This window comes from Alligator sinensis, unplaced genomic scaffold (assembly GCF_000455745.1).
Source record: "Alligator sinensis unplaced genomic scaffold, ASM45574v1 scaffold651_1, whole genome shotgun sequence".
Taxonomy (NCBI): Eukaryota; Metazoa; Chordata; order Crocodylia; family Alligatoridae; genus Alligator; species Alligator sinensis.
Genome location: NW_005842014.1, coordinates 1,011,202 through 1,021,741, shown reverse-complemented (window position 1 = coordinate 1,021,741; position 10,540 = coordinate 1,011,202). Strand labels below are relative to the sequence as shown.

Sequence of the window (10,540 nt, the reverse complement as noted above, 5' to 3'; positions counted from 1 at the left end):
TTCCCTACTTCCTGCAGATATTGCCAGCACTAAATTATAACGCCCCAATAACAACTGAGCTGTGGCAGTCAGGAAGTGATGGGAGGGAACCCTGGTTCCAGCTTTCTCTGCCCTTTCTTATCCACTTACCCCAGGGGAGGAATAATGCGGTGTGTACAAGAGTCCCAGTGTTCATTTAAACTATGCTGGCATGTTAGCATGTGCTTGTGCCCCCTGGCTCCCTCATCTAGGTGTGCAGCACAAGTCGTAACTGAACCCTTAGTGAGTTGTTTAAAAGCACTTGAGAGTCACAAGGCACCCAGGGGGTTATAAGCGTGTTAGCTTAGAAACCTTAGAGTACACCCGATTAAGTGGAAATAACCGTCTTAGATTTTTATTTTTGTTTTTTGCTGCAACTGCTAGACCATTCCCCATTAGAGGAAACATCTAAAACTGCAAGAGACGTTGGGTTTGAAAACTGCTGGTCAGGTTTTAGTCTTACAAAGGCAAAAGGTTGGTAGATGGCGGTGGGGGTGGGACTGGATCAAATGCCTCCGATCGCTCCTGAGACTGGATTTGAGATAAGAGGATTATTGTAGGGTCCCTACTTTGAAGCACGGGTGTCTGCAAGAGATACAGGCAAACCTGGGGTGATCTGGGGTTTTGAAAAAACATCACGGAGTGGCTCGTTGGCTTTGCAACACGATAAATGTGGGCTGATTTGGCTTCACACTCCATTTTAAATGAAACCCCACAGTACGCGAGGTGGAGGACTGCTGGAAGGGTTCGAATAAATGACCTGAGCTGGTGCTCTCTTCTGGATCAAGAGACACATTCGAAGAAGTCACGCTCACGGAAAGTGCCAGTTAGTTCTATGATGCCCCCTCCCGCTCGGAACGACACAGCTCATGTGCAAAATTGAAACAAAAACAGAAAAACAAAAAATGTGAAAGCAGTGATAGTCCCTGCCGTCTAGAGAGAGTGACGCATCCCCTGATGCATGGCAGCGTGGAAGCAACTGTGCACACAAGCAAGAAGGGCTGATAAGCAGAGTTCATTTTCCACCGCCTATCTCAATATGGAAATGAAACCTTTATAAATAGCCCCATGAAGTTAAAATTCTAAGGCATTTTAATGATATGCAATCAATGTAAGCTAACGCCCTTCCATTTAGCACTGCCTTCTACACTCCTCCTGCCTCATCGTAGTGATAATGGAGGGGAACAGTGCTCCAGCCCCACTCTGCGTACTTTCCCTTCAATTAATCTTACATTGATTTCTCTGAGATTCCTAGAAAAGGGGTCGGCATCGTGCTGATCAGTAATTCCAGCCTACTGTAATTTAGCCAAACTAAGCACAAGGCAGACTTTCACCAGCAAGATTTCTGAATTTCTGTTCCATAAAGGGAAAGTAATTGTAGATGCACATAGATGTAGAGCCTCTTTCAAACTTACTATACAATAATAAAACCCGGGAGCTGAGTTGAGGTAAAACTTTGGATACCTGCCTCACTTAATTTCTTGGCCCAAGTCAAAAGAAAAATGACTGATACCATTAACAAACATGCCGTTGACCAGTTCATCCCAGCTGCAGAATTTGACATATTCAACAAACATAAGGCACTGCATGGCTATTAACTACCTAATAGGACCGCCTCCATGAAAAAGCCGCAGTCTGTCCTTTACTTCTTTAAATTTACAGACTTGACAGATCATTTCCAATTGTGGTTAAGTTTCAATGAAAAAAAATCCATCCAAAACTGACGCACAAGTGATTCATCTCTTACATTCCTTTTCAATATACTCCTAAGGCTTTTATTTTCGCCCCCATTATTTACACATCAACAAGGGGTTTGCCCTACCAAACCCATTACTGAAAAAATAACTATTAATAGAGCACTTCTCCATATCATACTTCCTCACAGCTCTAGTTTTTTTTAATTAGTCTTCTACCACTATCCTGAACTACATAGCTCTGGGCAGTGATGCCCAGACTTCACCCTACACCTCCATGCCAGCCTTCATTCCACATTCTGCCCTAAATTCAATTCACTGCATTTGCTACTACCAACCTAAAGACAATCTAGAAAGGAACAGACACAACAGGAAGTGCATGCACGTGTCTGCATCTATCTCTTTCGATCTCTCACTGTTGTGACTTTCTCTAACGTACTTTATCTATTCCAATCCCTTTCTACGATATGTTGAACCAAGACAGGGAGGCTACAAGGCACAGAGGTGTCTCTGTTGTCCTTACATAAAGGGCATCACCCTAGCATGTTATTAGAAATATATTCAGAATCCATCATTTAAAACAAAGTGTGATGTTGGAACAGGGAAAAGGGAGCTTCCTTGTGGACTTCCTACTTTTTGACCTCTGCTCTCAAAACTACAAATGGATATGAATGGACAGATCATGTGAATTTACTTTTCCATTGACAAAAATGAAGAAAGTCTGTGTTCCATCACTGGTATGTAATTAGGGAGAAAAAGAACAGACAGACTATTAGCTATCCTGTCTAGTAACAAACCATACACCAGAAAGAAAAGGGACATTAATTCTCTGATTTCCTATTGTTTTAGAATCATAGAAAATTAGGGCTGGAAGGGACTTCAGGAGGTCACATCTAGTCCAACCTCCTGCTCAAAGCAGGACCAGCTCCAACTAGATCATCCCAGCCAAGGCCTTGTCTAGCTGGGTTTTGAAAGCCTCCAAGGATGGAGCTTCTACCACCTGTTTGGGTAACCTGTTCCAGTGTTTTACTACCCTCCTAGGGAAAAAATTATTCCTAGTATCTAACCTAAACTTCCCTTGCTGCAACTTGAGTCCATTGCTCCTTGTTCTGTCATGTCACCACTGAGAACAGTCCAGCTCCATCCTCTTTTGAACTCCCCCTCAGGTAGCTGAAGGCTGCTATTAAATCCCCCTCAGTCGTCTTTTCTCTAGACTAAATAAGCCCAGTTCCCTCAGCCTGTCCTCATAAGTCATGTCCCCCAGCCCTCTCACCATTTTTGTTGTCCTCCGCTGGACTCGCCCCAATTTGTCCACATCCTTTCTGTAATGGGGGACCCAAAACCGAACACAGTACTCCAGACGTGGCCTCACCAATGCCAAGTGGAAGGGAATAATCACTTCCCTTGACCTACTGGCAACACCTACGAATGCAGCCCAGGATGCCATTAGCCTTCTTGGCAACAAGGGCACAGTGCTGGGTTATATTCAGCTTATTGTCCACTGTCACCCCCAGGTCCTTTTCTGCAGAGCTGCTGCCCAGCTAGTCAGTCCCCAGCCCGTACTGGTGCACAGGGTTGTTCCATCCTAAGTGCAGGACTTTGCACTTGTCCTTATTGAACCTCATGAGATTTCTTTTGGCCCAATCCTCCAATTTGTCTAAGTCATTCTGAATTGTAGCCCTATCGTGCAGCATATCTACTACTCCCCCTAGCTTGGTGTCATCTGCAGACTTGTTGAGGGTGCTCTCTATGCCATCTTCCAGGTCGTTGATGAAGACATTGAACAAAACCAGCCCCACGACTGATCCCTGGGGCACTCCACTTGATACCAGCTGCCAACTAGACATTAAGCCATTGATTACTACACTCTGAGCCCGATGCTCCAGCCAGTTTTCTATTCATCTTACAGTCCATTCATCCAGCCTGTACTTCCTGAGTTTGCCTGTGAGAATGTTGTGGGAGATGGTATCAAAAACATTGCTAAAATCAAGGTACACCACATCCACTGGTCTCACCACATCCACAGAGCCAGTCACCTTGTCACAGAAGGCAATCAGGTTGGTCAGGCATGACTTGTCCCTGGTGAATCCATGCTGACTGTTCCTGATCACCCTTTTCTCCTCCAAGTGCTTAGAAATGGATTCCTTGAGGATTTTCTCCATGATATTTCTGGGGACTGAGGTGAGGCTGATTGGTTTGTAGTTCCCTGAATCCTCTTTTTTCCCCCTCTAAAATATGGGCACTATGTTTGCCCTTTTCCAATCATCCAGGACCTCTCCTGATAGCCACGAGTTTTCAGAGTTGATGGCCAGTGCTCTGTAATTGCATCAGCCAGAAACCCTTCTTGTTACCCTTCACATCCCTTGCTAACTGCAACTCCAATTTCGCTTTGTCCTTCCCGACTTCATCCCTGCATACCTGAGCAATGCTCTTATATTCTTCCCTAGTTATTTGTCCAAGTTTCCACTTCTTATAAACTTCCTTTTTTTGATTTAGTTAACTAAAGAGTTCCTTGCTAAGTCAAGCGCCATACTTGCTAGTCTTCCTGTGCATCAGGATGGTTTGTTCCTGCACTCTCAGTAAGGCTTCTTTAAAGTATAGCCAACTCTCCTGGACTTGTCTCCCCCTCAGACTGGTTTTACAAAGAAATCCCCCTCTTGCTATATTTAACCTATGTGCATATCTTTGAAAAGAGCACCACAGCTGAACAATGGAACAAAACCCAATATCCACCCTTACCTACCTAAATATCATACACCTAATAATCAGCACTACTCAGATTGAAATTAAGACTGCATATAGAGAGATATTACTCAGACTAGGACATTTCCTAAGCTTATGAAACTTTATACATAACGCTAGTTTCAGGATAAGTCTCTTGCTAACATACAGTAATTATTAGTCAAAGACGCTTTGTAAGCTTTCAGTTAATTAGAAGTAAATAAATACAAGATTAATGGAAGCATAAGCCCAAATTCAGGTCATGCATATCCTTACATTTTGAGGGTCCCATTTTGGAAAACATTTTTTAAAGTCCAGCTCAGACTGTAAACAATATTAATAATGGCATTTTCATTTTTTTCCCTAGGTCAGGAGAGCGACTTCCTTGCTGTCCTTTATGATTATCCCTCTCCGGATATTGGCGAGCCAATATTTCAAGTAGGGGAGAAATTACGTGTGTTATCAGAGTAAGTTGTTTCCATTTCACTCAGACTCTAATACAACTGCTGTTGTTTCATTTTATGCTATATGGATACGAGGTTTTGTTTTCTTCTATGGGAGAATGTCTGAGACTCAACTACTTCTGGGAAACTCTCATTGCTCATGAGGAAGTTCTTCACAGATAATGTCCTTTCAGTTACTCACATGAGATTCAACTCTCACTGAGCAGAGGGAGCAGTCAGCACCGTACTGCATCAACCAAGAGGGAACTTTATGTGGTGACCTTATGTACAGGGAATGCAAAATGCTCACCCTTGACTAACCCTTCACGAAGTCAATAAGAATATTGGGCAAGACTGATTTGGCTTTGTATAGGCATCTGAATGCTTAATCAACTGCAACTTTAGGAGAAGACAGACAATTAATCCTAATCCAAATTTTCCCACACCTAGAGGGACTTGTATTCCTATTTAAGTCCTTCGACAAAGAATACCCTGAGGTATGGTCCTACTCAACATTAGGGCTGGCCAGAAATCAAGAGTTCCGGTTTGCAAAAAAAGGAGTGAGGTTTTGATATTTGTGTCACTTCTGATGCAGAATGAAACCAAGACCTTCTGATATTTTTCTGGGGGAAAAGAGGGGGAGAAGAATAAATAAAAAGCATAGCAAGAGATTCTCAGAATAGTTCAAGTCAGGCACAAGAGAGACTTGACTTGAGTCTTTCAAGAGAGTTCCCTGTTGCACTCTGCTCACTGGATACTCTCCCTCTAGCCTGCACCGCCCTCCTCCCTATGTTCCATCCTGGGCTTAAGAAACTTTTCCAACACAATAATTTTGATGTCACTTTCCTTTTGGTTTTGGTGAATCTACCTGTTCCCATGAAAATACCATGGACTGTAATAAATACAAACTTGGCTTCCAATTCCCATTCTGATTCATTTCAGCCGTGTTATAGACAGTCCTGCAAACAAAGATACACAGCCAGACACTCCACTGGAGTAGACTGAAGCCAATGGACCTGCTTTTCTTTTATGTCCAAACTGTGGGAGCAGTGCAAAACAGCAACCACAGATGCTGGTAGTGGCTTTGTGACCCTTGTCCACATGACTCTGGCAGAAATGAGAGGTGTAGCCTCCTCCCTTTAACTTCTGCTACTGGTATAAGACCTGTGAAGAGCCTTGAAGCAGCACAGGATCAAGCATGGTGCAACCCTGTCAGCTCCTCCCCTTCATGACCACACAGTGCCCTGCACCAAAGAACCCAGGACTTGATCCCTTCCTTGTGACACGAGTGGAAGGACAACAGATGAAGGAGCTGGCCCACTTACCTCCTTCCTGATGAAGAATTACCCTACATGAAAAAAAATTCTCCACCAGTGATCTCTGACCAAACCCCAGTTTACATGGCACACGTAATACAAACTGGGCTTAGAGGACTGGAGATTCCAGGCCAAAGGGTCTATATTAATTTGCATCAGCTGAGGCTCCTACCTAGTTCTTATGTGTCCAATTCAATCCACTTCTGACATGATCAGGTGCCTGAAGCAGAGGTTATCTGTCACCAACCCATTGCCCCTTGGGACAGTTTCTCAATTCCTTTGATTTCTTCAATCTGTTAAGCAGTTGTCCTGCTATTTCAGTCTTCTATGCTTTGAAGTACATCATATTTACTGCATACACTATCTGGATAACACAGATAACTCTCTAGGTAACACTCTAATAATTTCTGAACTTCATTAAAAAAATTAGTCATGGGGTGCATATGTCTGAATGACTATATATATTCAGTCTGAATGAATATATATAAATATAGATATATAGATATATAGATATATAGATATATATATATATAATATCTCTCTTTCTCTCATATATGTATATATCTGTTGTGGAGTGATCGAGAGTGTATCCTTGTAATAAACAAGTGCCAAAGTAAGCATTAAATGGAACTTTCCTTTTCCTGTTTTGATTCAGTTTATAGCACAGAAGAGAAAGCACTTGAAATGATTCATGCAAATATAAGAATATAAAAAGTGCCATAATGTTCTATCTAGCCCAGTATCCTATCCCTAGCAGTGGCAAAAAATGCACGTTATGCAGGGACAGCATTGAAGTGAATATCTCTAGAGTAATCTATCCCTGTTGAATACCCTCCCTGCCCTCCATCATTTATTAGGTTACAGATGCCAAAGGAAACATCTCCAACCAGTCGGTTCAATAGCCATTAATAGATCCATCATCCATGAATTTATCCAGTCCCCTTTTGAACCTGGATGTGCATTCATCACCTCCCGTGGCAATAAATGCCACAAGTTAACTATGCATTCATAAAGAAGTGTTTTCTTTTGTTAATTTTAAACCTGTCACCTACTGATTTCAGTGGGTATTCCCTAGTTCTAATATTCTGGGATTTGGTGAATAACTGTTCCTTGTTCACTTGGTCCATATCCTTCAAGATTTTATAAACCTCTATATTATCCCCCCATCAGCCTTCTCCTTTCCACATTGAAGTGTGCTAGCCTTTATAGTCTTTCTTGGTATGGCAACTGCTCCAGGCCCCTGATCATTTTGTTTGCCCTTCTCTGTACCTTTTCCAGTCCCCACATCTCCAAAAGGAGATAAAATTGGAACTGCACACAGCATTCAAGATATGGCTGCGCTATGGATTTGTATAGCGCAGGATGATGGTGTTCTTCATTTTGTTTTCAATTCCCTTTTTAATGATGCCCAACATTTTATTGGCTTTGTTGGTCATCACTGAACGCTGAGCTGATGTTTTTGAAAAATGATCTACAGCGACTCCAAGGTCTCTTTCCCAAGTCATAACAGCTAGTTGAGAACCCAGCACTGTAAACGTATAATTGAGGGTATTTTTTCCCCAGGTACATTACTTCGCACTTATCAACACTGACATTCACTTGACATTTTTTGCCCACCCACTCCGCTTAGCGAGATCTTTCTGCAGCTTCTCTTCATGGGCTTGGGACTTGACTACCCACAATAATTTAGTACTGTCTGCAAACTTGGAGATTTCACTGTGCACCCCTATTTAGAGGTCATTGATGAAAACGTTGAACAAAATAGGGCTAGCACAGATCCCTGAGGAACCTCACTTTTACCTCTCTCCATCCTGAAAAGTGACCATTTATAGCCCTAGCCTCTGATTTATATCTTTTAACCAGCTCTCAATTCACAGAAGAACAGTTCCTCAAATCCCATGCAGTTTTCTTAAAAGCCTTTGGTGAGGGACCTTGTCAAATGCTTTTTAAAGGGCAAAGGGGAGCCAGTTGGACATGTGCTTGGTGACACCCTCAAAGAAATCCAGCAGACTGGTGAGGCAGGATTTCCCTTTACAAAAGGCTGCTGGGGCTGTGCCAGTCCTCCCAGGGCTGTGGGCCCCTGATCTGCCTGCCAGATGAGGGAGGGAAGCCGGGTGCTGCTGCCTGGGACCGGGGAAGGGAACTGAGCCCAATCGCTCAGTTCCCCTCCCCAGTGCTACGATCAGGCTGGGGGTGGGAACTGAGCCCAGCTGGGCTGAGTTCCTTTCCCCAGCCCGATCTAGCGCTGGGGAGGGGAACTCAGAGCAGCTGGGCTCAGTTCCCTTCCCCCAGCCCGACTGTAGGGCTTGGGAGGGAAACTGAGTGATCGGGCTCAGCTCCCTTCCCCTGCGCTGTGATCAAATTCCCGCAGCCTGGCGGCAGGAGGTGGGCAGAGCCAGGGCTGCGGTCCCGGCTGAGCCACGTGGGGCTGCGGAGCCGCTGGGAGCTCAGCCCTGGTTCTCCCGTCTCCCACCACCTGGCTGCTTCGAAACTTGAAATGTTTGGAAACTTTTTAAACGTTTCAATTAGCCTTGTTTTGTTTTGAGGCTGTTTCAGAGCCCTTTGTTTCACTTCAATTTTGCTGTTTTGAACTCGAAATGAGTCAAAACAGTGTTGAATTGAAACAGCCAGCGAAATTTCACACAGCCCTAATAAACAGGCTCTGCTATCCTAAAGAAAAGGTCTGTGCTCCCCACAGGGGCGCATGGTGACCTAAATGTATTTTAGTTGCCCACTACATGTATTTAGCTGAAGATACCCTCTCTGCCAGGTCATTCCAGAAATAAATCTTGAAGAAAAGCAGCAAAGCTCAGTCAGTCAGAGCAACGGTGGCCAGAGACACCATGTCAAATAGTATTTACAAGAAGTACACACTGTTCCTTGCTCTTCGTTTTTCTAAGTCTTCAGTTCAAACAACTATGTGCAAGTAAAGATTCACATGACGGTGCTGAAATCTCTGTTTGCTCTCGTAGGAATTGTCTGCATGAATTAGGTCAACAACACAATAAGCAGAATTTGCTTAGGACACATGCCCATTTACCATTTACTGGTGCCCATTACAGAGCAGGATGCATAAGTGAGCAGTACAAACTTATCCCTCCACTTACATACTTCCAGGAGGGGGATCATTCCTTCCTGGGGTTTCTTCAGGCTGGAATGTGAGAGATTGGGATATAATATCTGGGGTTTAGGTTTTGTTTCTGGTTTTTATTCTTAAACTTCTTGGCTGTGATGAAAAGCGAGAATACCTAAATAATACAAGCAATGCTACTCTCAGGGTATTTGGTACATCAGTTGGAAACAGGAAGTTTCATATAGTCCATAGAAAAGAAATAAAAATTATGGAGCCTTGAAAGTCCCCACAGGCTTGGGCGATTCAGATCATTATCAGAGTTTTGGGATGCTTACTGGACGGGTTTGAACCTTTGGAAGCCTGGCCCTCGCTGTCACCCAGGACTATAGCAGATACGTCCCAGACTGGAACCACTCGTCTTGCTAAGAGCTCTGCTCACTCCCAGGATATCCATTCTGAGCCAGAGTACACATTGATTCAATGGAGCTATATTGCTCTAGAGGTGCTGATCCCTGGCGCATGCAGTTCTAGGAATCAGAGTAAAACACAAGGCTGATTTTCATTTTAGGAAAGCTTTGTAGTAAACCCCCACAAAAAGAACATTCAAGTTTCATGCAAGGTGCAATCACAATCTGGATATAAAAGTTAAAAAATCAAAACCAAGGGTTGTAAAGCTGCTCTGTATGAGAAAGCTGAAAAGCTGAAGGCAAACTGTTCAGTTGGACTACAGAAAAATGACTCATTATGTAGGCAGCTTAAATGAGCTAAAATATTTGTCTATTTATGTAGCCAGTTGTAGCAAGGGTGTAGCAAACAATCGTATGCAGAAGACAGACAATATATGAAAGAAACTAAAATGTGTTCATGTATACCTGAAAACACTGACCAGCTAATACGTATTGCCTGTTGGACCATGTTCTGGCTTAGCTCATTTCTAAAATGAAGGCAGGACCCCCAAACACATCTAACAATACTTATCTTCTTGGTTTGACAGTGAAGGAGGCTGGTGGAGAGTCCATTCTCTCACAACAGGTCGAGAAAACTATATTCCCGGGAAACACGTAGCAAAGGTTTACCACGGGTGAGTATTACCCTCCGATCTCTCTGGCATTCCAAAACTACAGGGGCTGTGATACTACGATTTACGATATAAGCCTTCACATTCATCTAGGCCCTCTGATGCAACCATAATTGCAATAATAATTACAATTAATAACCAGACAGGCATAAAATCGATTTCAGAAATGGCCTGAACTAGATACACACATCTGAATT

At 43.3% G+C, this 10,540-nt stretch overlaps 2 protein-coding genes across 2 annotated transcripts in view; one reads left to right on the top strand and one right to left on the bottom strand.

Moving 5' to 3' along the window:
- The window catches only part of TG (thyroglobulin), a 209,880-nt gene that overhangs the window by 56,537 nt on the left and 142,803 nt on the right, over positions 1-10,540 (bottom strand). The gene's annotated exons all lie outside the window — the stretch shown is intronic.
- The window catches only part of SLA (Src like adaptor), a 28,084-nt gene that overhangs the window by 9,131 nt on the left and 8,413 nt on the right, over positions 1-10,540 (top strand). The window contains exons 3-4 of the mRNA XM_006021981.3: positions 4,801-4,900; positions 10,260-10,346. Of these exons, the coding sequence (XP_006022043.1) occupies positions 4,801-4,900; positions 10,260-10,346 (187 nt within the window). The remainder of the gene's footprint in view (positions 1-4,800; positions 4,901-10,259; positions 10,347-10,540) is intronic.